General features: G+C 39.9%; 1 protein-coding gene across 2 annotated transcripts in view; it reads right to left on the bottom strand.

Annotated features, from left to right (window-relative positions):
* Positions 1-27,391, bottom strand: part of SPRED1 (sprouty related EVH1 domain containing 1) — a 158,237-nt gene that overhangs the window by 126,333 nt on the left and 4,513 nt on the right. Inside the window, exon 1 of one of the 2 annotated variants that reach the window (XM_053594524.1) lies at positions 1,051-1,767. The exons of the other annotated variant lie outside the window; for it this stretch is intronic. Within the exon in view, the coding sequence (XP_053450499.1) occupies positions 1,051-1,082 (32 nt within the window). The 5' untranslated portion in view covers positions 1,083-1,767. Of the gene's footprint in view, positions 1-1,050; positions 1,768-27,391 lie in introns of those variants that run through there. 2 annotated transcript variants of the gene reach the window in all.

The following is a 27,391-nucleotide window of genomic DNA, read 5'->3' as shown; positions in this document are numbered from 1 at the left end:
GACTTGAGGAATGCACTGTATTTAAAGGAATGCATCCTAGGGACTTCTCTTAACTCACTTAACTCTTTCTAACCCTCCAATGAGAAACAAAACTTGAATTACAAGAAAACGGATGCTAATATTCCGCGTGAATTAAATCCTTTCTCAACAGAAAACTGTTACCGCACAATTATTCCCGCAGGAAGCTGTTAGGTTAAAACAAAATATTTAAAAGGTCAAATATTTTATTTGGAAATCACAGGACAGCCCAAATAAGCAAAAACTTAAACCAGAATGCTCTAGAAGTCGATGAAGCCACTAACATTTCAGCAATGTAAATTCGGTTAAATTAACGTAAATGATGTCTTGTAATACAACCAAAGGGTAAAAAGTAGCATTCAAAATTATTCTAGGTTCCCGAGGAAAATACCGGCCAATTCTCGCAAAAATAAACGCTAGCTCGGTATCTCCCACACTCCAGGTGTCCGTAATCCTATTGCATTCTAAAAATGTTTCCCTAACCCTATTTTTCACAAGAATCTTATAGGTCATAAGTTTAAAAGGGGGGGGGCAGGAGAAGAAAGGGTGAAGGCTTAATCAGTATTTAAGAGTCACTGACTCATCGAATTAAATAAAATTCAAGGGCAGTTTTCTGCAGGAGGTGCTCCCACACATCAGTTTCCAAGTGAAACAGCTATAAAGGAAGCAGGATGGATATTCAAGGTGTGCTGGGGGGTATGCTAGTGAAAATGGACAAGCCAGGGGTCTTCCAGGTAAAGGGGTACTTTCTACTCCACTTCCACCCATCCATAAAACTCCACCTTCTGGACAAAAAATCGCCATCCCATCCCAACATATACCCTTCCTCAACAGAAAGCAACTAAATGCGGGAGGCTTGGGAGGGGGGCTGCCACTAAAAATGGCTCAAGAAATCAGTTATCTCCAGAACAAGATACCCCGAACTCTCCCAGGGTTGCAAGCTTCCCGGCACCCGAGTCTCGGAGGGGTCTAGGGGAGTGCTGGGAAGGACTGGGGGAGGGGGGTGGTAATCAAGATCAATGAGGCGCTTACTCGTTGTCAGAAGTCGCCGTCTCCTCGCTCATCTTTCCCTCACCGTGATCCGATCTGGAGATGGAGGAGCAACAGCAGGCGGGGGAGCAGCAGCAGCAGCACCGAGGGGCAGGAGGCAGCGGCGGCCGGGGGGGCGCGGGGGCAGCGGCTCAGGGGCCTCACCATGGTGGACGCCTCACCCTGAACGGTGCCCCCCCAGCCGGGAACCCCGGCCACCCCCGCAGGGGGGTGGCGGCAGCAACCTCCGCCGTGGCGACCCCAGCCTCTTCCCCCACCTCAGCGCCCGGCCGAGGGATCCTCCGAGGCGGCGGGTGGAAAAGGGAGAAAAAGAAGGGGGCTGCAAAGGCTGAGCGGAGAGCGGCTCCTCTGGACACTGGGGTGGAGCGCGGCGGGGTCCGGCCAGGAAGGAGCCGGCGGGCGGAGAACCGGGAGCAGAGGCGGCGCTTCCCTCAGGGATGCGGCGAGGAGGAAGCAGGGCTGCGCTCGGTGGGGGCCGGCGGGGGGGTGCCGAGCCCAGGCTCCGGGCAGCGGCGGCGCGGTCCTGCCGGAGCCCACCCCACCATCTCCCGCCTCGCCGCCGGCTCCCTGCTCAACGCCCGGCGGCGCCCGGGTCGGTCCTCAGGACCAGCAGAACCGGGCGAGGGGCCCCGCGGCGGCGGATTCCTCCAGACACGCTCCAGCCGGGACGACTCCTGAACGGGGAGGAGGGGGCGGCGGGGAGCGTGTGAGGGGAAGGGACGCCGAGCCGACAGCTCCCCTCAGGGCCGGAGAAGAGCGGGGGGTGGGCAGGGTCCCCAGAAGCGCGCCGAGAAGACGAGAGCGTCCGCAGGTGCCCCGCCGGCCCGCGCCCACAAGCAGCTCGGCGGGCCAGCTCCTCACGCCCGAGAGAGGGGAACCGCGAGGGGGGCGGCGGAAGCGCTCACGCCGCCCGCTCCTTCCGCCGCTGCCGCTGCCGCTGCCCGAACCGGGGGCGCCCGCGAGAGGAGGCGAAGTAGTCCCTCGCGACTTCGCCCGGCCGCTTGCTTTCCCCCGAGGCCAGAACAGGCGCGGGGTGGGGCTGCCGAGCCGGGTGCCCGGGCCGTGAGGGTGTGTGGGCAGGACTGAAAGCTGCGGCCTCCGGGCGAATCACTGCCACTGGAAGTCGTGTGCAGCATAGCAAGTTTCGGGAAAGTAGTTCCCCCCTCCCTTCATTTCCCAAATCGTTGTGGAGCCACTTGAGCAGGGAAAGGAGGAGGGAGGCGGAGGGATATGCACACTGCACGGTGCTCGGTGTGCGTGCGCGCGCTCCAAACTCTTGGCACGCTGCGAAAGGCGGCGGGAGTGGGAGCTGCTAGGGGAGCTGCTTGGGAGGTTGCATTGTTGTGGCGTGTTACTCCCCGTTACTCGGATTGGAATATCCGAGTTGCAGGAACTAAGAAGCTAGAGAGACTGTGTGCTCGGACGGGAAATCTGGAGGCTTCTGTGTTCTGCTGTGTCTGTGTGTGTTTTCCTTGAAGAGCAAAGAATGGAACTGGCATGAGTTCATCTTTAGTTAGTGGGGGTTAGAGGCAGGGACTGTGCAAAGAGAGCTCCGCCTGCTGTCCCTCTGGTTGCATTGCTGCAGTCCCCTAGCTGCATGCACAGGAGCGTAAGTGTGTGTGTGTGAGAGAGAGAGAGAGAGAGATAGTTTTAATACCTCGCTGTCTAGATTCTTACTGCGCAAGATGTGTGCTGTGCCGAGCATTCGTCTCCGAATGCTGGAGTATTGTTAATGGAGAATGACTTCCATTGAAGCCCGGGATAGGCGTGTTACATGAATCTGGCGCAGCCAAAAGCAGAGGAAATAACTCCCGCTGCGAGTGAGGTTGCATAACTATAGCGCAGGAGATGCCTCTGTGGCAAGAACCTCCAAACGGAGGCGGGAGGATTATCGGTTAGACAGCTGTCACGTTTGCATTGTTAGAGGACAATGTATGTAATTTATCTCAAAAGATTTTTTGCATGGAAATCTGCTAGAGTTGCGGGCTGGAGCTTAGGGTCTGCCTAACCAGAAGACTCAGCTCCTGGCTTTGCAGATTTTATTATTTCTTCTCTACCTAGAAAGCCATCCTCTACATGATCTGGCCCGGGAGACCGAATCCCAAGTGCTCCCAAGTTCCTGACGCATCTCCCCAAGTATCAGTCTGGCCCTGCGCGCAAAGCTCTTCTTTTCATTCTCAGATTTGTGCGACCTGAGAATGAAGGTTGCTGCTCTTGCACATTGAGGAGAACAGTTCCTGAGGAAGGAAAAAGTGGGAGAACTACCAAATAAGCCAGCTGTCCTTTTCTACCGTCTGTCTCCAGCAAGCTTTAGGATTGCTGTTCTGAAAACGAGTGTGCACTAGCCTGCTAACAGTGTTTTGCATATAGTAGGTGCTTAATAAATGTTTGATAAATGCAGGAAGGAGATAAACCAGTGAGTGCACCCAAAAAACCATTCCGTTTTTGTCTGAGGTTTCTTTTTGTAACTTATTTCTTGCTTCAGTGGCAGCATTGTCCTTACCTGGAGCAGGAAGGGGCATTGTTAGTGATGGAAAACAGTAAGTGGTCTGTGATAGTCAGGCCTAACCTCTAAACCTACCTTTTTGAACTTGTACTTGGGCAGAACCTGTTGGTGGTTGGTACTTGCCTTTTCTCCTTCCAGTAGTACTGCTAACCACTTTGGCTACTCAGGTTTGAATCAAGTACCATCAGTTATAATCTATGCTCCTAGGCAAGTTACTGAAACTCTGTGCCTGCATAAAATGGTGATAATAGTACCAACCTCATAGAGCTGTTGTACTGAATAATGAGGTAGTGATATAAATAAGGTACTTAGAACAGATTGAGGATTCATAGTGTAAGCTCAGTAAGTCCTAGCTCTTACTGTTTGTAAAACGGATAATAACCCCATGCCATACTGGTGCCAGTTGCCCTGAAGATTAAGTATGAAACATTCAATATTCTTGTTCAACAAATAACTATCAGTTATCTTCTGTATACCACCCATGCTAGACAGGTGGCCTTGTTCTTAGTAAGTCCTTGATATAAAATAATATCACAGTTATTATGATTAAGTATGAGGTAAGTTGGTCACTTGCAAAGGCCTCTTTCTCTTTTAAAGATTAGCATCTGTTTGGTGTGGCAGGGAAATTGTCAGTACAGACTTTGTGAGAAGATAGGAAAACTGTCTTGGTTATCATGTGCCAGGCCATGTGCTTGCCACTTTCACACACATGACTTACCTAAAAGAGCAAGATGTGATCAGAAACTCAAATTAATGCTTTTCAGATCCGTCCTAACCCCATGACCAAGATGCAATCACCAAACTGTACATTGCCTTTGGTGGTTCCAGGCCACTTATAGGATGTTTTTTTAACAGTGCATTTGTAGTTCTCTCCTCTCACCCAGTTTTTGGGAATCTTACCAACTTCATAAAAAAATTGCTTTGGTCAGAGCAGGACTCTGAGTCTTCTACTCTGAAACAGTCAGAAATGATACTACAGTGAGGGGTAGAGCCCAGGGGTCTTAAACTCTGATGTTCAGTCAGCAGCTATCCTAAACTCAGAAGGCTCCCCTGTTCTATCCTGGTGTCTGGACCTTAAGAGGTACAAGGGTGGTGGGTGTGATGGCTCATGCCTATAATCCTAGCACTCTGGCAATCTGACACTGGTGGATTAATTGAGCATAGGAGTTCAAGACCAGCCTGAGCAAGAGTGAGACCCTGTCTCTACTAAAAAATAGAAAAAACTAGCCAGGTGTAGTGGTGGGCACCTATAGTCCCAACTACTTGGGAAGCTGAGGCAAGAGGCTCTCTTGTGCTCAGGAGTTTGAGGTTGCTGTGAGCTCTGATGCCACCAAACTCTACCCAAAGTGAGAGAGCACTCACTGGAGGTTGAACAAGATTTTTTTTTTTTTGAAGTATTAGTTCGTGGTGATTTTTTTTTAAGTCTTTACCCTTTAAAGATACATACTGAAATATTTACAGATGAAGTTACATGATCTTTGAGATTTGCTTTCAAAATAATCCAGTGGGGTTAAGAAATAGGAAGAAGTCAGTAGGGATATGGATAAGCCAAGATTGGTTTATTGATGATGAGCACACTCTCTTTACTATTTTACATATTATAAATTTTCCATAATAAAGTTTTATTTTGTTTTGTTTTGTTTTGTTTTTTGAGACAGTCTCACTATGTCACCCTCAGTAGAGTGCCATAGTATCACAGCTCACAGCAGCCTCAAACTCTTGGGTTCAAGTGATGCTCCTGCCTCAGCCTCCCTAGTGCTGGGACTACAGGCGCCCACCACAACGCCCGGCTATTCTTTCGTTATTGTTATCATTGCTGTTTAGCAGGCCCTGGCCAGGTTCGAACCCACTAGCCCCAGTGCATGTGGCTGGTGCCCTAACCACTGGGCACTGGGCCATAATAAAGTTTTTTTCAGTACACTGCAAGTACTTCTTTAAAAATGCATGATTCCTATACCGCAGCCTAGAAAAGGTAATCAGTCGGTTTCTAATGGAGCTAAGAAGTCTGCCTTTTCAGAAATATGCTAGATACTTAGCTGTTTTAGTCCCTCACTATCTTCTTTCCTCTCAGCTACTCCTGTCATTCTCTCTTCCAGTGTATCCCTAATTGAAACCTGTATTCCAGCCAAACACAGCAAAGATGGCCCAAAATATATCATATGCTTAGGTAGCTACGGTTCAAGGCCAGAGGGACAGGTCAGCTAGGGAAGGTGGATCCAGCCAGTCTTAAAAATCTATGTGAGAAGCTAAATATAAATCACAATGTCACCTTGAGTATCCACTGCATCCAGTTGATACTAATCAAGAAGGATTCTATGGTATGTCAGGGTACAGCAAGAAAAGGGATACTTGTATTTGCTTAGTTGTGTTTTCTTAGGTAGGCCTATGGGAAGAAAGCTGATCACAATAGCTGGTTCCCACAGGTTGCTTTCCTGTTGTCCTCAGTTTCATGAATTAGCCACAGCCACTGTTAGAGGTGATTAATTATCAATAGCATCCATGGGTCCAGAAAGGGAAGACCAACAGCACAATTCAATTGCAGAGAATTTGCCAGTACAAGATATCACCTAAGTTAAGAAGGTACAAGTGAATTCTTGAGTTCAGACCAGGTTCACAACCTTAGCAAAAGGTGGGCTATCCTCACTATCCTCACCAAGACACTGGCAAATGGCATATACTTCTCCAAATCAAAGCTTCTTCCCTTTTTCTAGACTACTCAACCTATAAGTGAACACCTTCCATGTGAACTCAGAATTGGTCTTCTCAGATTCTTTCATTTTTGCCTTTGTAGTTTACACTTGGGTTGATAATTTTTTTTAACTTTTTATGAGTTTGTGTTTGGTTTTCCCAATTAAATTTTAAGTGGCATGCAGGTAGAGGCTGCACTTTACAATTTTTGGTGTTCTCTTTAGCAGTGGTTTTAAGTGGTAGATGCTTTTCAGGTTAAGTAGCAGGTACTTGTAAGTAGTAGATGCCAAAGCTTTGTCTACTGTATAAAAATGAAGCTGTATTCACGGATACTGCCGTGGTAATCAGGAGGCCCCTCTGGCTTCCTATTATGATTTGAACATGACTACAGCTCAGCATTTCATGTATACTGTCCTTTATACTGTAAGCTCTCAGCCGATATTTATACACTTGAGAAGCCAAAAGAGGAAACAGCCGTGCTAACATTTGATGTTCTAATAGCACAGAAAACACCAGTGCACATTTTCATTTTAAAAATTACCCTTAATATTAGTCCTTAGCAGATGTTATTAAAATGTTGTATTTTAAAACTACAGTTAAAGTGTGCCTACATCAACAGAAACTCTGTTTTCAGGTTGTACCTGTTTAATGAATTTTTTTTTCTTTTTAGTGTAACCAGTCTCTTGGCTAATGAATTCTGCCTCTTAGTGGAATTACTAAATGGTAACCATGTTTCTAAATAGTTTCCTCCCCTCTGGCAGGAATCTGTTTCTCCATCATTAGAGTTTCCATGTTCTTCCAAACTAATACAAAGTATAAAGGATAAGTATGCTGTTTGCTTTTTCTCCCCAAGGACTGCAATTGTTGGTCTGGTAGTATCCGGTGAGTGTGAAATCAGTTTACTTTTAATGCTATAACTGCCTTTTACAGGAAGTTTCCACAAGATTAGGAGCAGTACAAGGGAAATGAGCAGTCTGTGATTTCCTTTATTTTCTGTATAATCTTAGCAGGGAGGATGCTTACCAGACCCTGCACTACTAAATAAAGCTCTCTTCCTTTACCATCATTCTCCCAAATGGCTTTCGCATGCTCATTCTTTGAAGGTTATGTCCCACTCCAAAAAATACGAAGGACTGAAATATCTACAAAGGAATCCAAGGCCATGTGCAACACAAATTTAGTACAACAAAAGATTCCAGGCAGTTCCTTGGATTCTGCTTTAAATATGGCCTTGACTTCCCTTTTAGTGAGGATTTAAAAACCATTACATAGGACTTTAAAATGTATGATGTTTTTCAGGAATTTCCCCAAACCCTTGTCCAGTAGGTATTATTATCAACACCAATTTACAAAGAGACTTGAGGACTGAAGATTAGAGAGATTAGGTGCTTGCCAGAAGTTACACAGTAGTAAGGACATGGTTAGAGTTCATACTCAAATCATCTTCAAAGTCCCGTGTGTGTGTTTCAGTATTAGGTATAATTTCTCAAATATGGAATCTTTGGTGGTATACACTATTTCAAGACATCATTACTTTGGGTTTGTTGGTTTGTTTTGGGGTTTTTTTTTTTTTTTTTGCAGTTTTTGGCCGGGGCGGGTTTGAACCTGCCCTACTCCTTTGAGCTATAGGCGCCACCCCTTTACTTTGTTTTATGTTTTTTGTTTTGTTTTTTAGAGACAGAGTCTCACTTTATCACCCTCAGTAGAGTGCTGTTACGTCACAGCTCACAGCAACCTCCCACACCTGGGCTTAGGCGATTCTCTTGCCTTAGCCTCCCCAGTAGCTGGGACTACAGGCACCTGCCAGAACACCCGGCTATTTTTTTGTTTGCATTTTGGCTAGGGCCAGATTCGAATCTTCCACCCTCGGTATATGGGGTCTGCGCCCTACCCACTGAGCCACAGGTGCTGCCACTAAGACATCATTACTTTGGATAATAATCTGATAGGAGACCCCCACTTTTTAGATAAAGGGAAAATCACATACCTTGGTTATTGTCAGTTACCTTCTGGGGCCTCAAGCATGTAAGTTCCCTTATGCCATCAGTTCTCAGAGTAGGGGCTGGAGAAGACACCTGGAGTCTCTTTTTGTAAATTGGTACCCAAATCTAGAGCTTTCCTGGGAAAAAACTCCAACAAGGAGGCAAATAACAGCTGGTTATCTTTGGGCTATGCTAACAGATACTGATGGTCATGGTAGCCACCAGCCATGTGTGGCTATGTATTCCTCAGTTGTACTAGCCAGATCTCAAGGGCTCAATCATCACAAGTGGTTAGGTGCCTACCATATTGGGCAGTCCAGATAAAAAACATTTGTGTAGCCACAGGAAGTTCTCTGGGAAAGTTTAATGTGCAAAAGTGTTGCTATAAATAACATGGGTAGTTATCTTTTTAATATAGACATGTCAGAGTGATTATGCTTTTGAATATGTATGTTATTATTGGTCAGAACTGGGGCACTGTATTTCCTAATTTGATCTTGGATTATTTCTTCATTACCATCAACTGAGGGTAAAAGGGAGAATAATTTCATAATTAAAGTCTTGGGTAACCCCACAGAAGGTATCTATATTGGGAAGTACAAATTCATTGATTTATTTTATAAAAAATGCTTTAAGTGTTCATGTTTCATATTGTTAATCCTTGCTACTCAAAGTTGCAAAGTTTTACCTGGAAGCTTGTTAGAAATGCAAGCTCTGGGACTCCATCCCAGCCTCACTGAACTAGAATCTGTATTTTGACAACACATCCCCATGTGATTCCTCTGAGCATTAAAGCTTAAGATGTCTGTTGTAAATAAACCTTGATTGGGATTATTGTTCTTCAAGCTTGTTCAGCCTCCAAGTATATAAAAGTAAGGTATTCCCCTTACCATTTCCAGCATTTTTTGACATCACCCCACAACGGGATTTTTGTATCTGATTCCTTTTAGCCTCTTTTTCTCTGACCTATAACTTAGACCACTCAGCACCTTGTCTCTGCCTATCCCTCGATTATGCTTACTGACCACCCTTCGTTCCTGCAGTCCTGGGACTCTGGTGGGGGACTGGCCCCCTAAGGGCTGTCTCCCCACCCCTTGCCTCTTTTCTTTCAAATCTTTCTACTTTTCTAACAAATGTTTCTTCTTTTTTCCTAGCTTTCTCTTCCTGGCTTATCTGAAGTTTCCCTCTTCCCACTACAATATCACACTTTGATAGGATTTTATCACACTTCATTAGGCATGTGTAAAGCCTGGCGCAGGGACACAACCCACTCAGGCCTTCTTAAAACACTGCATTTTGTTGTAAATTTGGTGTAGTCTACTACAACTTTACAGAGCAAAGCAAAACAAAAAAGACCCTTTATTTCCATACAACAGTGGCCTCTCCAGTCCTCTTTATTAGCTGTGTGTGTGGTTTAATAGTTATAATTCAAAGTCAGAACATAGGTGGTAGAAGTGGGAGGAGAGCTATGAAGGAAATGTCATGGGAAAATTCATAGGAAAAGATAGCAGTTATTTTTATATATCTTTATGTTTTGTGTAACATTGTGCATTATTTAAATGTTTACATTTAGTTTTCCATGTCTCTCTAGCTATATTGTAAGATTTTAGAGACCAGTAAAAAGGTTGTTATAATAATCTATATAAGAGGAAAAAAAGGGCATTACTCATGGGCTAGCGAGAAGAAGATAACTACAAATATATGCAGGTGGGAGAGTCCACAGACTACTTTAGATACAGGGAAGAGGCCTGCTTTCCAGAAACGTACAGTCAAGCCAGGGAGACATGGTACCAAAAGGTAACATTTAGATAATATTAGGCATAATATGCCTAAACGCCATAACAAGTAATACAATTAACTGCTTTTGTTTTCCTCTGATGACACCAGTCTTATCAGCATCCCCGAATGTGTCCATTTTGGAATCCTATGGTATTATCTTTAATACTTTTGTATAAAAATATATATACCAGGCTGGACTCCTGTAGCTCAGTGGTTAGGACACCTGCCATGTGATCCAGGGCTGGTGGGTTCGAACCTGGCCTGGGTCTGCTCAATAACAACAACAACAAAAAGCTGAGTATTGTGGCAGGCTCCTGTAGTCCCAACTACTAGGGAGACTGAAGCAAGAGAATCGCTGGATCCCAAGAGTTTGAGGTTGCTGTGAGCTATGACGCTGCAGCACTCTACAGAGAGCAACAAAGTGACACTCTGTCTCAATTAAAAAAAAAAAAAATACCAAAAGAAAAATTCTGTGCTTAAAAATGGTAAAAATTTCAGTTCCAGTGACCCTGGCCAGTCCTGGCCTCACTAGAAAGAGATGCCTTCACTCTCCCTAAAATTTAGAATCCTAAGAAGACATTGGCTTGCTTTCATCCAAGAGACTGCACCTTCAACTCTAAAGCTCTTTATCAGAAGGCCCTAAAACCCTTCACACCCCTGTTGCCTCTTGGGTTTTAGCCAGTCTTTATTTATTCAAGTTTCCTTCCTTTGTTGGATCATCCCAGACTTCCTTCTGGGTCCCTGCCAAGCTGCCATGCATTTTGAACAATCTCTCTTTACCTTTTGTATTGTTCTTGACTGTTCAAGTACAGTCATGTGCCACAGAATGACATTTCAGTCAACAACAGACCACATACACGATGGTGGTCCCATAAGATTATAATACTGTGTTTTTACTAACCTCTCCTTTGCTTAGACATGTTCAGATACACAAACACCCTTGCGTTATGATGGCCCACACTACGATACTCAATCTAGTAATATGGATTAAACTCTGCATTTTGTTGCCAATTTGGTATAGTCTACTATTTAAAGAGCAAAGCAAAACATGTAACATATTCTAGTCAGATTTTCTTTGATTCTAGAGAGATAAAAGCAAAATCTGTTTACAATTATAATTTTACCTCCTTTCCAATTTGTATGCCTGTATTTTCTTTTTCTTCTTTAATTGCTTCGCACAAAGCTTTTGAACAATAAAAAAGTAATAATTAAATAAAATAAGTTAAAAAAAAAAAAAAAGAGAGCGAGCAAAGCATAAAAGACCCTGCTTTTCCATACAACATTGGCTTATAGCCCGGGAGCCTTAGGCTAGACCATGCAGCTTTGGTGAGTAGTAGTAGGCTGTTACCATCTAGGTTCATGGTCACACAACAACAAAATTGCCTAATGATGGTTTTCTCAGAACACTTCCTTATCTTTAAGTGATGTGTGACTCTGTATCTCCCGGCATTTTTCGTAAAACATGTTAGATAATGACTTCCTGCAATTTTAAGTTATGTGGTCCAGACTACATCTTAGAAATGTAGTTATTCTTGGTTTGTTCCATGACATTATTCTTCACTATGTATTTGTTTAATGTTTATATTTTGTTAACCATCCATTCTAAATGTTTATAAAATCTCAATATTCGTATTATCGAATTAATTTTGTGTAATGACTTGTAAAGTGAGATGTCAGGGGTTTTAAATGTTATTTTATTATAGTAATAGTAATTTATTAATCCAGTATGACTTTTAGTTTGTATTTTGAATTTATATGTCTAGAGCTCCTATCCATTGAAATGTATAAATGACTTTTGAAATTTTGATTTGCTTTTATCCAAATGTATAAACTATATTTGTGTATGATTCTGGTTTCTTTTTACTTTTTACATACCTAAAATATCAACTCTTTTTGAAAATCACTTGAAATGTGACTTGTTTAATCGTAACAATTATTATTTCTTGGTTTTACTCTTCATCATCTTCACTTCTGATATTTATAGTATTTTATAAAGCCAACAGTACTCAATCAATAAACGATAAAGGGAACCTTTAGAAAACTATCAAATACATCCATAATTCAGTAGAAAATAGTGTTTAGGTCTGATTTTTATCTTTGATAAACTCATAGAATCTATCTATAACAGGAAAATTAGTTTATTGAGTATTTTATTTGCCAGGCTCAGTACTAGAGATGAAATAAAAGTTGTCCTTGACTTCAAGAAGCTTATCATCTAGTGAAAGTATGAACTGGTAAATTACTATGTTAAATTCTATAAGAGTTATGAATAAAGTGCTTTGGGAGCAACAAATTCTGCCTCAAATAAAATGGAGGATTCATAGTAGGTAAGTTCCCATAAAGCATTATTGTGAATCATAAACAAAGACAATGAAGTGAAAAAATCATGCTTGAAATTGACTTCACCTAAGTAGTCAAGGAGAATGTGAATAGAAAAAAAATTCTAATGGTTGTTTATCGGTATAATTTCAACTTCCAAAGGGCCAATTGGAGCTAAGAAATTTTTGGTAAACGCTTGAATTTTTGGATACACTTTTATATAACAACAAAACCAGAATGCTGAAGATGAAACCTCATCAGGATGAAACTCTCATTCCCCAACCTTCAGGCTATTTAAATGTCTTTCCTCTTTCGGCAGCACCTATCTTCATTTTCCCTGGGAAAATAACTGTTTGGTACTACACAGTGACCTAGTAGATGTTTGTGTAGCTGACTTGTTTGTTTTCAATTGTATTTTCTGGCAGTTATTTATTATATGGGTCCTTTTTTGGTTTATTTCCGCAATCTCCTAATTTGGTGCCTAAGTACTCTGAGAAAATAACCTTTTATATAATGCACTTTATTTTGATTCTCAGCTCAAGAACTGGCGGTGGTTGCCTTTTGTATTAATTCTAAATACCCAAGGCCACCTGTCCTGATTCTCATCCGTCCCAAAGTACTTCTCATTAGATCTGTTGTCTCTCTTGCCTTTTCCGAATTCACGTAAAAATCTATTTTGAACGTATTTTTGTTGTGTTTATTTTATTCCAAAAAATGTCCTTAGGTTCTTAATGAATGTTCTGAAGATCAGATTAAGAAAACAGTAGCCTTAATTTCTAAGATATTTTCTATCTTCTCCAAATGTCTAGTGTTGTACCCTCAATAATACTGATAGATAGAAATGCCTGTTGTCTCCCAGAAATTGGAAAAAAGCTCATATGTACCTATATTATCATGTGAAATTCAAAATGATAATTCTAAAAGGCCCCAAGTAATTAATTCAAAATGAAGAAATCCTAAGAGTTAATCAGCTACCTCAAATTAGAGTTGAAATGGAGTTGAAAGTTCCACACATCATCTTAGTAATCCCCAAGTGCAAAGGGAAAAATGTTCAACTACCTGCTTTGTTCATTTTTAAATTAAACCAAGTGCTTCTTATAAAAACTTAGGACTCTAAAAAGAGAGTAGTACAGAGAAAAAATGAGAACTCCAATCCCACTTTTCTCAAAGGTGACCACTATTAGCAGTTTAGAATATAAGTAACAATTTCAGATCATTTTCTCCATGTTAATTTTTATCATACACACATAATAAACACAATATTTATGCATTATTCTGCTACTTTTTAACATGCCAGGCACATTTTTATATTAGCATTCATTGTTTTAAGTGGTTGCATAGTATGTTATTATAAAATTGTATAAGTTAATTATGTTGCTATTTATTTCTGTCTATAAATGGGCATCAGTCTTTTTTTGTTTCTAGGTTTTGTTTTTTCCATTAGAAATAGCACTTCAATGAACATCCTTGTACACTTACCTTTGGGCTTAAAGGCAAAGATGTTTCTCAGGAAGATTTATAAAAATGAAATGCTTGATCAAAAAAAGAATGAGAATTTTAAATAATGAAAGATAATGCCAAATCATCCTTCGAAGACATTGCTTCTTTTTTTGGTCTTTTTGGTTTTTTTTTTTTTTTTTTTACCAGTAGTATATGACTACCTTTTTCTTTATACCTATACCCAAAGTGGATATTAACAATCTCTTAATTTTTGCCAGTGTGATGCCCCACCAATGTGGTATCTTATTGTTGTCTTATTTTTTATTTCTCTAATCACTAGGTTTAATTTCATTCACATTCCTTTTTCAATTGTTCCATAGTTTTCCTGTTTCTCATTAAGTTTTCTTTGCCTCATTTTCCTTAGCTGTACCCTTAGCTGTTGATGTAAAGTAACTGTAATGAAAATATTCATTTATTAAACACTATTATCAGTGGATCATGTAAATTTTTAATTTTACGTAGGTAAAATTAGAAGTATTGTTTAGGAAGGCTTTTCAACATTTTCTTTCTTATGTTTAGTATTCTATTTTTATTTATGTAATTTTAAAATTTGCTTTTTCTTCAGTCACACAGAAATAGCATGACATTGTATTAAGACTAGCAATAACAATAGATATTACTTCAGGGAGAAATTCGATAGAACTACTTCTGTTTTATTACCACAAAGGATACATTTGTCCACAGTATTCCCTCAGCAGAGCTTCCCCTACACAAAAGTATCTAGCCAGCCTTATTCCTAAAACTGTTATTAAACAGATACCTAACTTTTGCCTCTGCCACACCAGTAATGTAGACTGACTCTCCCCATAAATATAAATGGGCAATGTTGCTAGACTCTTTGATATAAAAAGGTAATAGGCATTCTTCCCTGGAGGAAGATGTGAAGATAATCATGATGTCTAACATTTATTAAGTGCTTACTGCATGCCCCAGGCTCCCTTCCTTGTTGCTTTACTTAGATTGATGCTATTCTCATCAGGAGATAGGTGACAGTGGGAAGGAAATGAAAACACATGGTTGGGTAGGGCTAACAGCAAGAAGATAGCAGAGCTCTGATTTAAACCACGTGGTTCCAATGCCCACTCACAGCCACAGCGCTGGGTTTCGTGACCAGTGCTTGATGAAAATAGTAAGAGAAGGGAAAGGAACTGGAAGAAGGACACAGAAAAGGGGAGAAAAGAAGAAGTGAAGAAAACAAAAAGATGGAAAAGAAAAGGAAGGAGATACAAAGAGAAATGGGAAAATTACCCTCCTACTTTCTTGTGCCACCAAAACAAGGCCAACCAAAGTGAGCTTGCTCGTATTAGCACTGAATTTTGAACTTCATCTTCCTCATCCTCCTTCGTCTTTGGCCTAGCCAATTCCTTCACACCCACATACTTCTTCCAATTTGGGAACATTGTCTTGGTATCAGCCCTTGCCACAAAAATTATAAAAGATGTGAATTCTTATAAAGAAAGATGGATCAACTCCATACTCACCCTCTGATTTGTGCTTTTAGATATAATACAAGGTAGTTGCCAAATATTCACAAAGTGTACCCTTAAAAAGTTATGGCAGAAATATTGTAAAATTTGCATTTGGTTTTCAAGTTCTTCCTAATTCATTTGTTCACTCCCTCCTGAGCACATAATGAAGATGGGTTCATGACAGTGGTTCTCGGGGGCTATTTTACCCCAGAAGGTATTTGGGGCTGTCTGCAAACATTTTTAGTTGTCACAGGTGGGTATGGGAGGAAATGCCATTAGCAACTAGTGGATAAAAACCAGGGATACACTAAAGACAGCTCTTCACAACAAATCACCTGGTCAAAATATTGATAGCTCTAAGGCTGAGAACCCCTGTTCCACCAGGCAGTGCTGCCAAGGCTCCAGTTACATTCATTTCTGTGGCATGGGAATTTGCTCCCTAACAAAAACACAAGGATAAGTACAACTTTTCTCTTCAGCCAAATTCTACTTTTCTTTCTAACTTCTTTCTGTCTGTCCTAAGGCCAAGCCACTCATTTTTTTTTTTTTAAGTAGTATAATGGTCTAAGTGAAGCCAAGATTTGGTTTCAATTTCTTGCAAGAGTTTTCTACCTCTGGTCATTGACATATTTTGCAGATGGATTTTGTGAATGATATTATTGGAATGTCTCTTTGTAAAGCTATGGATTAAAATGAAACTGAGCAGGTGGCATAATAATAGAAAAAGAAAGGAAAACCGTTATTCTGTTGAAACTGCTTCCGGAATAATTATTGTCTAATAATTAGACTAGGATAGTTGGATGAATATATTTTTATTTTTTTTTATTTATTTTTTTTTGTAGAGACAGAGTCTCACTTTATGGCCCTCTGTAGAGTACCGTGGCCTCACACAGCTCACAGCAACCTCCAACTCCTGGGCTTAAGCGATTCTCTTGCCTCAGCCTCCCGAGCAGCTGGGAAATATATTTTTATTTTAAGAAAACTGAATTTAAAGATTGGAATATTGCCTTTTTGTGGTCTATTAGTAATAATATGTGGTATATAGAGATTCTAAGAAAATAAAAGTATTTAATGTTAATATCTGAAATTGATATGCTATTTGAAATTTTATGTACCATATACTTTGCTAAATCCTGTGTACATATTTCCTTTAAGCATCATATACCCATTTAGCAGAGGGTTAAGTTTCAAGTTACTTGTCCAAGTTTACATAACTAGTAAGAGTCAGACTATAATAAAAATTCATGTTTTCTAACGCCAAGCAAATCTGGCATTATTTATACAATATAATTCTGTCAATCTCATTATCCTTTCCTAAGTGCGTTTAAAGAATGAAATATATCCCTACTGGTAATTTTTTTAATGAACCTCTAAATAAAATCAAAGTTAAATTATATAAAATATTACTATATTATTAATGCATTATGTTAATTATAAAACAGTCCAAAATAAAATTTCAATATGCAATAAAGAACAAGTGAAAATAAAAGTCCTAATATTTGTTCGGCGTCCGTAGCTCAGTGGTTAGGGCACCAGCCACATGCACCAGGGGTGGTGGGTTCGAACCTGGCCAGGGCCAGGTAAACAACAATGACAACGCCAACAGAAAGTCAGCTGGGTGTTGTGGTGGGCGCCTGTAGTCCCAGCTATTTGGGAAGCTGAGGCATGAGAATTGCTTGAGCCCAAGAGTTTGAGGTTGCTGTGAGCTGTGAAGTGACATCACTCTACTGAGGGTGACAAAGTGAGACTGTCTCAAAAAAAAAAAGTTCTAATATTATCTCTCTATGCTTCAGTGGCTCTCCATCTTGCTTACCTCCTGAGGTTCTTCCACCCCCTTCAGGGACTTCTGGAGTCATGGGGTCAGTTCTCTTTTGCTGTATGCATCTAGCTAGGAGACCTGGCCTATCTGTACTTCCTCAGAGACTCCATTAGAAATGGCTTCTTGTCAGATCAGTATTAGGTGTCAATCCCAATTCAGACCCACATGTAAAACCAAATGACACAATAGTAATAGGAAAAAGTTACTCTCATTCATGGTAAGTGCAATATGGCAGGAGGGATCTTCTGCCCCATTCTTATCCATTAGGGTAAAAATAATTGCATGACAAGGCAGATCCACAGCACAAGACTGAAAGTTTTCCAGCATTTCATCAGAAAAGCCTTTATCTCAGAGTCCTAAGGATATTCTTCTAATTCCTTTCCAGTACTTCTTTCATAGTAATCATCAAAATACATACTGAGGTCACTCACTGAGAATGCAAAACTACTCTACCACAGAGTGAAGAAATCTTGGGGACATGAATCTTGTACAAGAAGGCAAATTATAAATATAACTTAAAAAAAATTAGAGACAGGGTCTCACTCTGTAGTCCAGGCTGGAGTGCAATGGTATGATTATAGCTTACTGTAAGCACAAACTCCTGGGCTCAAGTTATCCTCCCAACTCCAACTCCCAAGCAGATGCGATTACAGGAGCATACCACCATACCCACCTAATTTTTAAAAATTTTTTGTAGAGATGGGTCTCATTATGTTGCCCGGGCTAGTCTCGAAAACCCCTGGGCTTAAGTGATCCTCCCCCTTCAACCTCCCAAAGTTGTTGGGATTATAGATTTGAGCCACTGCAGCAGACCTATAAATATACCATTTCATTACTTTTTTTTTTTTTTTGGTAGAGACAGAGTCTCACTTTATGGCCCTCCGTAGAGTGCCGTGGCCTCACACAGCTCACAGCAACCTCCAACTCCTGGGCTTAAGCGATTCTCTTGCCTCAGCCTCCCAAGTAGCTGGGACTACAGGCGCCCGCCACAACGCTCGGCTATACCATTTCATTAATTTGCTTAACATTTTACTAAAGTGTCTATAATTTTCTGTTTCACTTTTTGCCAACTTTGCTTTGACCCTTTGTGCAGATGGAATCCTCTGTCTCAGGCCTAGGACTAAGATGAGGTGAAGTATTTACCTCAAGCTCAAAATTACAAAGGATAACAGAAAACTTGATAATGGGGATAAATAATATTTTAACGTCATGTTTCTATAAATCAAAGTAATGTGTAAAAATCTGTGATGAGCAAAATGCCAAAATTTTAAATAATAACGGGAATTATTCTTTCAATGGGAATTTGTCTGTCTTTAGTTTTCTTGGGATTGTGGAAATAGTATCTATTCTATCTAGATTCTCCATAACTCACCTTCATCTTTAGATAAGATGATATTTTGTTTAATTCCCTGATGTTCTGGGTGAAAATATGCCTTTGATCCCCACTGTAGGAAATCTCTCTTTAGCAGAACATCTTCTGATTTCAAGCCTGTTCCAATAAAATTGCTTCCTATGAAATTACAATGTTCCTATCTGGCTACCCCTCAGTCTTCACAATCCTTGAAATAGTCAACTTTTATAAATTAAAGAGATATGAAAATATACTACATGTAACTATTTTCATCTCAATAAATAATTTGTTGGCCAAGTGGCTAATTGGACTTTTTTATTGTTTTATTATTAAATCATAGCTGTGTACATTAATACAATCATGGGGCACCATACACTGGTTTTATAGACCATTTGACACATTTTCATCACACTGGTTAACATAGCCTTCCTGGCATTTTCTTAGTTATTGTGTTAAGACGTTTATATTCTACATTTACTAAGTTTCATATGTATCCTTGTAAGATGCTCCGCAGGTGTGGCTAATTGGATTTTTTAAGTGGGGACTTTCATGTTAAGTGTCGTATACTTAAAGAACAGGCATACACTGGGCTCAGATCCAACCAGGATGATGGAATTAAGATGTTTGTGTCTGTCTGTTCTGCTCCGATGTCTGCTTCTCTCTTCTCTCTCACTGTCTACTGGTTGTTTCTACCCCACAGATAGAATTGGGGGAAGGTGGTCACCAACCAGTTACAGGTTTGTATATCCTCAGTTGCAGCCACTAGAAAGAAGCTGATATTTTCTTAAGCTCCAGTTCTGAAATTGCTTGGAAAAGACTCAAATTCACCCAATTTGGGAAAGCCTATGTTTGGCCCCATCAACACTGACCATGGGCAGGGTCAGATTTTACCAGTTTGGTGGTTATTATGGTACTATTGTAACTATGCAGAGGGAAGAGTTGGTCGGGGCAGGTCCCCCATTAAGCTAGAGTCTGGTAGAAAAAAAATATCTCTATCACAGAAATAATTGAGTTTGAGCCTTTCATGTAATAAATGATGGAACTGAGGCTCAGAAAAGTAGATTGACCAAGACTAGTGAGAAATTCGGAACTATATCCCAAGGTCATCGGAATTCCAGACAGTGCACTTTTATTCCCAGACAGTAACTAGGCTCTCAGTTTGTGCCAAACTCAGTTTCAGGTGCTCAGGTCAGTTACCACGGTAAACTATCAGAAGTAGAAGTTCTTATCCTGTCTATATGATTATTCTGCTTCTCAGATCAAAGAGACTGTTTTCTGATTTCTCTTCTACTAAAGAGCTTCCTTTTCTATCACTGAGTCTTTCTTTGTCTCCCTTGTAGAGTGCTGAGGCGTCATAGTTCACAGCAACCTAAAAATCGTGGGCTTCAATTGATTCTCTTGCCTCAGCCTCTCAAGTAGGTAAGACTATAGGTGCCTGCCACAAAATATGGCTATTTTTAGAGTTGGAGTCTTGCTCTTGCTCAGGCTGGTCTTGAACTCCTAAGCTCAAACAATCCATCGACCTCAGCCACCCAGAGCGCTAGGATTTATAGGCGTGGGCCACTGCGCCCAGCCACTAGTCTAAGTTGTCGAAAACTTCAGGAAAGTTCTGGTTCCTTCTACCTCTTCTTTACTTTCTCAACCTGCCAATTGATTTTGACATCAGCTTTTCTGAAATCCAAATGAAGAGTGATTGATTTGTTAGACAGTCATGAGACACACATTTAACATACTCAAGGCTTTTGAAGGGACAAGGATATTTGCACCATATGAGAGGCACACTGTAAGTAGATAGGAAAAAAAAATCTTTATTAATTATACTTTAATAATTTACTGCTAATTATAACCATTTGCTGTGTACAAGAGAAGAACATTTATATGTAGAAATTGCAAATACCTTGGAGTTGATTGGGAAGGCCAAGAGGGAAAGAAAATAAAAGGATAAACACTACATTTAGTTTTATTTTATAGTCAGACATCACATTTTCCATTAGTTAGCTAGTGACTTCCAGAAAGTCTTAACTTCTCTGTGACTTAGTTTTCTTATTCATAAAATAAGAGCAGAAACTAAATCTCTATTGAATATATTTATTATCCCCTTTATTACTATGTTCTTAAAAGGATTGGGGAAGCCAATTAAATATAAAATCCATCCCAATTTCAAAATTCTACACGTTCATGATAACAAGTGGTTTTGTTCTGCTTTATTCACAGGCAACAACCCTGCACTTTGCTATCTGTTATACAGATCCTAGATCAGCGGTTCTCAACCTGTGGGTCACAACCCCTTTGGGGGTCTCTTGCATATCAGATATTTACATTACAATTCATAACAGTAGTAAAATTACAGTTATAAAGTAGCAATGAAAATAATTTTATGGTTGGGGGTCGCCACAACATGAGGAATTGTATTAAAGGATCGCGGCATTAGGAAGGTTGAGAACCACTGTCCTAGATGATCTAGTGATGTTCTCTAAGCCTACCTGATTTCTTTGAAAACAAGGGGGTTTTTATAAGAAATATTTAGGTAACCAAAAAGCATCTCACACTGGTCTTACATGCAAAAATCCCGCCCTTCCAAACCATTTCTTCTGTCCCTACCATATATTATGAATGTGTAATGCCTATTATTCAGAGTTCTCTACATATTTTGTTCCATGGATATCCCAGCAAACAGGGAGAGAAGAAAAGGCATTTCTTTTTTGCTCACTAGATGACTCCAGTATGCTCCTGTGATTTTTTTTTTTTTTTTTTGCGGTTTTGGCCAGGGCTGGGTTTGAACCCGCCACCCCAGTATATGGGGCGGGCGCCCTACTCTTTGAGCCACAGGCGCCACCCTAATTTTTTTTTTTTTTTAGGGCTGCTTTAATTTAGGGCAGGCACATAGGTCAGTACTTTTTTTTTTTTTTGCCTGATACCAGAACATTTTCATATTGAATTCTATAAAAATTATCTTGGACCAAGCATTTCCACACTGCCCTTGACTACTGGACACAGCTATACTTTGGTGGGCCCTAGAGGGGACAGTATATGAAATGTGTCAGTTCCCAGAAGCAGCATTCAGTCCTTGTGGGTTGATTCTGGACGGACATTCCTGGAAGCAGCCACTCAGGAGTGCTACTTTTAGCAACAACAGCAGCTAAGATATGAGGCAGGAGGCAGGGCATTGTGTTGTGTCTTTTCTAAGTCTCCTGAATGAGCCACTGTCTGCGGTGCCTACTGCGCTGATAGCTGAAGGCTAGTCTTCATGTACATATAAGTTGTACTAAGTTTTCCCATCACATAAGTGTGGAACTATCTCAATATCTCAAAAATGGCCCACAGCAAACCTGGCATGGCAACTTGATAATGGGCATCAAAAACCTCAAAAAACCACAACATTTATCTCAGTAATTCCACCTTTGAAGAATTTGTTCTGAGGAAATAAATATGTGGCATCGTGCTTGACACAGAGGAAAGATGATCATTACAGCAGGATTTGTAATAATGAAAATTTAGACTAAGCCTCAATGTCCAGGAACAGGAGATGATTAAATAAATAGTATTATGTCTATAGAATATATTTCTAGGCAGCCACTAAAAACGATATCAATAGTTTCTGGATTTCAAATGTTGACTGAGGAATTTAAGAATGAAATTGCTCAGGCCCCATCTAAAATATTCTAAGAATTACTGGAATGTTCTGTAGGTAAGAAGTCAGGCTTTATGTGAACTCAGTGTTTAGTATAGCAAGAATATGAATTATGCTTAAAATATTATTTAAGTCAAAGACTTGCTGACTTTTCTTAACCAACCTATGTCCCAAATAATCAGTCTATGTATGAAAAACAAACAAACAAACAAAAAAACATTTAAATTCTTCAGGTCATTGAAAATAGGCCTAACATGAAACTGTATCTCACATGATGAGGTTTGTTTTGCTTTGTTCTTAAAGAGTCTTCTACCCCACCCTCTAAGGTCAGCCTCTTTTTCTTTGGAAAGATAGACAAATGAATCTCTCTCTCCTTTTCTCTCTCTCACCACACATAATATATGTGTATATGTGTGTGTATGTATGAATGGGTGTGTGTGTATAGATATATATGTGTGTATATTACACATAGATATATGTGTGTGTATACATATATACACACCCATTCATACATACATACACATATAGTTTTATTATCTGTCTGTCGTTTATCTATGTATTATCACTCTACAGATATCTCTTTAATAAAAGAACATTTTCTTCTAAGAGGGAGAGTTCATTTAAGGTAAAAATTCACATTTGGAGCTATTTTTCAATCTGCCTTCTCTGGTAGTATTCTTATAACATTTGTATTGGATTGAAAGGTAGTTGGGACCAGGGGTGATGGCTCATGCCTGTAATACTACACTCTTGTGGGGATTGCTTGAGGCCAGTCTGAGCAAGAGTGAGACCCTGTATTTATGATAAACAGAAAAGTTAGCTAGGCGTGATGGCATGCACTTATAGTTCCAGCTACTTGGGAAGCTGAGGTAGGAGGATCACTCGAGCCCAGGAGTTTAAGCTTGCAGTGAGGTATGATGATGCCACTGTACTCTAGCCAGGCAACCAAAGAGTCTCAAAAAAAGAAAAAAAAAATGTACTTGAAAGGCTATAGTTATATATAATAAAAGCATTTACTTATCTACTCTCTGCGGGTTGTTGTAGCCCTAAGAGACATGACAATTTATCTATAGTTCTTGTTTTGCTCAAAGAAATATACACATCCAGAGAATGGTCAACGCAGTATTTGCTTTCTTTCAGATGACACATTACTTCAAAGAGCAATATACTAGGCGATATTGACATTGGAAATTCTAAGATATTCCTTTTTTTTGGGCATTGCTTGGGGTTCACCATCATTATCTCAAGCCATGGAGTTGACCCATCAGCAGCAGAGTTACTAAGTGAATACTTACATAGTGTGTTTTAGAAAGAATGCTAATTTCTTGTTCGTTCTCACACAACTTCCCTAATAACAGCAATTTACAATTATATAATGCTAATCTGCGGCAGGCCCTGCTCTAATCACTTCACCTCAATATTTGGATCTCACCCTGTAAGGTGGTAATACCATTATTCATCCCCATTTTGCAGATGAGGAGACCTCTTCCCACAATGGTGAATGCATATGCTCAAGGTCACACAATTACATACGTGCACAATCCATGAGGATTTGAACCCAAGAATTCTGAGTCTTCACGTCTTCACGTCTAAGCCTCAATTTTAGGAATACTGCCTTAGGGCAGAGACTTTCACTTCAATTGCTAGAGAAGGTATGGGTACAGAAAAGAATGCAGAAAACTTAATGGTAGAAGGAAGTACCTTAGGACAGAAAAGAGGGAGGGTTCTAAAGGTTGCAAAGTGAAACTATGAGAAAAGAAGCCTGAACCAGGCGGAGACTCTGCTCATCTCTGCCTCTGATAAGCTAAGCGGCCATAGTAAAGGTATTTCATTTTTTCCAAACCTGTTTCCTAGTCCATAAAAAGCTGGTGATAATACCTCTTTCATTATGTCATCATAATTAAATAATGTATGCACAATAGGTATGCATAAGTCTTAGCTATTACTCACGTTCACTCCCAACAAAGGCAGAGAAAAAGTTTGAAATCTTTGAATTTACTAAATTGAATGGGCAGATCTCTGAGTTAGCTGTTGTTAGGACTAGAAAACAAACAAGAACAAAGTAACAAAACAAAAACCAAAACCTAAAAAACGCTGGCATTTGTAAACATCCATTTCCACAACTTCGAATGTTCTTTCTTGCAGCTTTCTTAACTTTTTTTCCTCCTCTTCGTCCGTTTTCCCCTTCATCTCTTAGGCAGGATATTTTTTGAAAAATTCCAGTTTAGATTCAGCTAAGAAGGAAGACTAAGTTTCTATTGAGGCCAAGAAATCTATGGAAAGCTGAATGCCCTCGGGGACAACCCAGCTGCAAAACAAAAACACAAGAAAGCTGGCTGAGCCCGGAAGTGTAGGGATGACTAAAAATTGCAAATTCCTTTTGGCCTGGGATTTACAAAGTTCTACTTTGCTTATATAGTTGATTTACTTTACGAGAGAGTGACCCTTTGTCCCTGGGCCATTTTATGCTTTCTTTTATGTTCCCTTAGAATCATTCAAGTTGTTTCAGGCAGGTGTCTCATTGGCCAGCCAAATTGCTGGCTAGAATAGACAGTCCATCTCCTTTGGTCCTATCTCTGTGTGCAAACAGGAAAAAAGTGGGCTTTGGAGTCCAGGTTTGAGCATTAGCTGTGCAATTGATTAGACAGGTGGCCTTAGGCAAATTACTTAACCTCTTTAACTTTCCTCTTGTGTGAAGGGGAAGTGAGGCCAGTAACACACGCATAGGTTTACTGTGACCATTAAATGAGATAATGCAAGCAAAACACTAGCGTGGAAGTGGAGACTTAAAAGCACTATATGGTAGCTACTATTATTGTTTTTCAGTCTATTTTTTTTCTCTCCCGTAGGTGGCTGTTTACTCAGTTTGATACAGGTTTGTTGGACAAACTACAGGAATGAAACAAAGGTATACTTCCAGACAGGGAAACAGTTATAGTAAAAGGTTTACTTATTCTGGGGGTTTTAATAATTTTAGTAATGTTCTAGGTTATATTTTAGATCAAACCATATAGCTCAATATACAAACATGAAAATAAATACAGCATGATAGCCTGAACAGTTGTCATAGTGATTAGGGCATCCTATTTACATGCATCTTTTTTGATTATCTTAATTATTTGCTAGAATATTATATTATTATTATTATTTGGAGACAGAGTCTCTGTCTGTTGCTTGGGATAAAGTGCAATGACATGATCATAGCTCCCTGCAAACTCAAACTCCTGGGCTCAATGATACACCTATTTCAGCCTCCCAAGAAGCTGAGACTATAGGCATGCATCACCACGCCCAACTAATTTTCCTATTTTTTGTAGAGATAGGGTCTCACTATGTTGCCCAGGCCAGTCTTAAATTCCTGGGCCCAAGCAATCCTCCCACGTTGGCCTCCCAAAGAATTACCAGTGTGAGCCACCATGCCTGGCTTCATATTATTTTACAAATAAAAAAAAAAAAAACAGGGTTCAGTTTCCTTAAAAGTAAAATAACTAATCAAAAACTGAAGAATTCAGTTGGATTTTAAAGATGGAAAGATTAGCTATATTCCTCTTTTATCACCACTGCACCCTGGCATTAGTAGCTTTGGGAGGTGGAAGACACTCTCTAGCAGGTACCTTTCTGCCTCTAGGTGACTTAGTTGTTTTCATTTCACCTCGGTTAAATACATATTTTTATGTATATACCATGTACTAGACACCAGGGATTCAAAAATGATCCAGCCAAAATTTTAAACCTGGAAAATAAAAATAATATTGCCCATGTGCTGAGAACATGAAAATCGTGCTTTTGAGGAATGTGATTTTGCTCCTTCCTGGTTTGCTTGGTGTAAGTCTGGGCTGTGATCACTCTCATCATTTCTTCTGTGTCCTCGTTAAAGAACTCTATGTTCATATGTATTTTCCAAGTTATTGGTTTATTAGGTTAGCTGGATATTTTCCATCTCGTGAATGACAGTTAAAATTTTTTGCCCCAGTGTCAAAAGCTTGGGTGAGCCATTTGCTAAGGCCCTGAAAACTACCTTTCTCTGTCACACAAGCAGTTGTTGTAATCAAATTGGCTTCCTGCCTAGAGCAGGCTGTGTGACTCAGTGACAGTTGCAATCAGAGCATGGAACTGGAGACAAAGAAGTCATAGATCAGGAAATCACAGTGACGACGGCCAATTGGGATTGGATGGCTTTTTATGAGTGGGATTTTTTTTTTTAAGATTTTTTTTTCTTTAAATATCATTCATCAAAGACACATTTAAGCCTGTGAACTTTTGTATGAGGTTTAAATAGTTTTTTGTCTTAAGTAATACTCTGTTCAACACCATAAGTAATTCTGTACTAAGGGCAAGCTCCACATATTATAACCACCATTCAGCATTTCCTGTGATTTTAGAACCGTGCATGCTTGCTAAGTTTAGGGCATATGTACCTACTCTCACTTGAATTAAATCCATTTTTTGAAATTACTTTGATGTTAACATACTCCACAACCCCCAGGCTAGATTCGATACTTTCTAGTTAAGATAACAGAATTGATTTGAAGAGAAATCTTAAAGCAGAAGTTTTCAATTGTTATGAAGTTCACGATAAGTGTATTTTGTTTAAAAAAAAACACACTTAATTTTTGTACTCATCAATCTAGTTATCAATAATTGAAATGCACATGGCAAATGATAATACATGCTTATATTGATTTGTAACTATTGATCAACTTTGAGGGGAAGGTATATGTAAAAAATTAGTGAAAGACAAATAAGGGTGTGAAATTGTGGTAGTTACGATTCAATTTATGTCTTCTCTTTTGATGATGTTAGCTATGTAGTCATACAAGGTAGCAATACTTTGGTAACACTAAAAGGGATCATCCTTAACTGTGGTTGAATAGAACTGCTACACTATCAGGTGTCTTAGTCCATTTATGTTGCTATAACAAAATATGAAAGCCTGGGTGATTTATAAATAATGGAAATTTATTTTTCACAGTTTTGGAGGCTATAGAAGATTCAAGATCAAGGTGTCATAGGCTCAGTGTCTAGTGAGAGCCTCGTCTGTAATTCCAAGATGGCACCTTGAACTCCATTCTCTCATGGCAGAAGGCAGAGGGCAGAAAGGACTGAACACTAGGCCTCTTTTATAAGAGCCTTCAACCCAGTCAGGAGGAAGGAGCCCTCATAAGCTAATCATATCCTGAAGGACTTACCTCTTCATATTGTTGCACTGGAGACTAAGCTTCAGCATAAATTTTGGAAGGACATAAACATTCAAGCTACAGCACTGAGTAAGGATGAGT

Source organism: Nycticebus coucang, chromosome 6, assembly GCF_027406575.1.
Source record: "Nycticebus coucang isolate mNycCou1 chromosome 6, mNycCou1.pri, whole genome shotgun sequence".
Classification (NCBI taxonomy): Eukaryota; Metazoa; Chordata; class Mammalia; order Primates; family Lorisidae; genus Nycticebus; species Nycticebus coucang.
The sequence above is the reverse complement of the archived record's forward strand: the minus strand, read 5'-3'. Positions and strand labels throughout refer to the sequence as shown.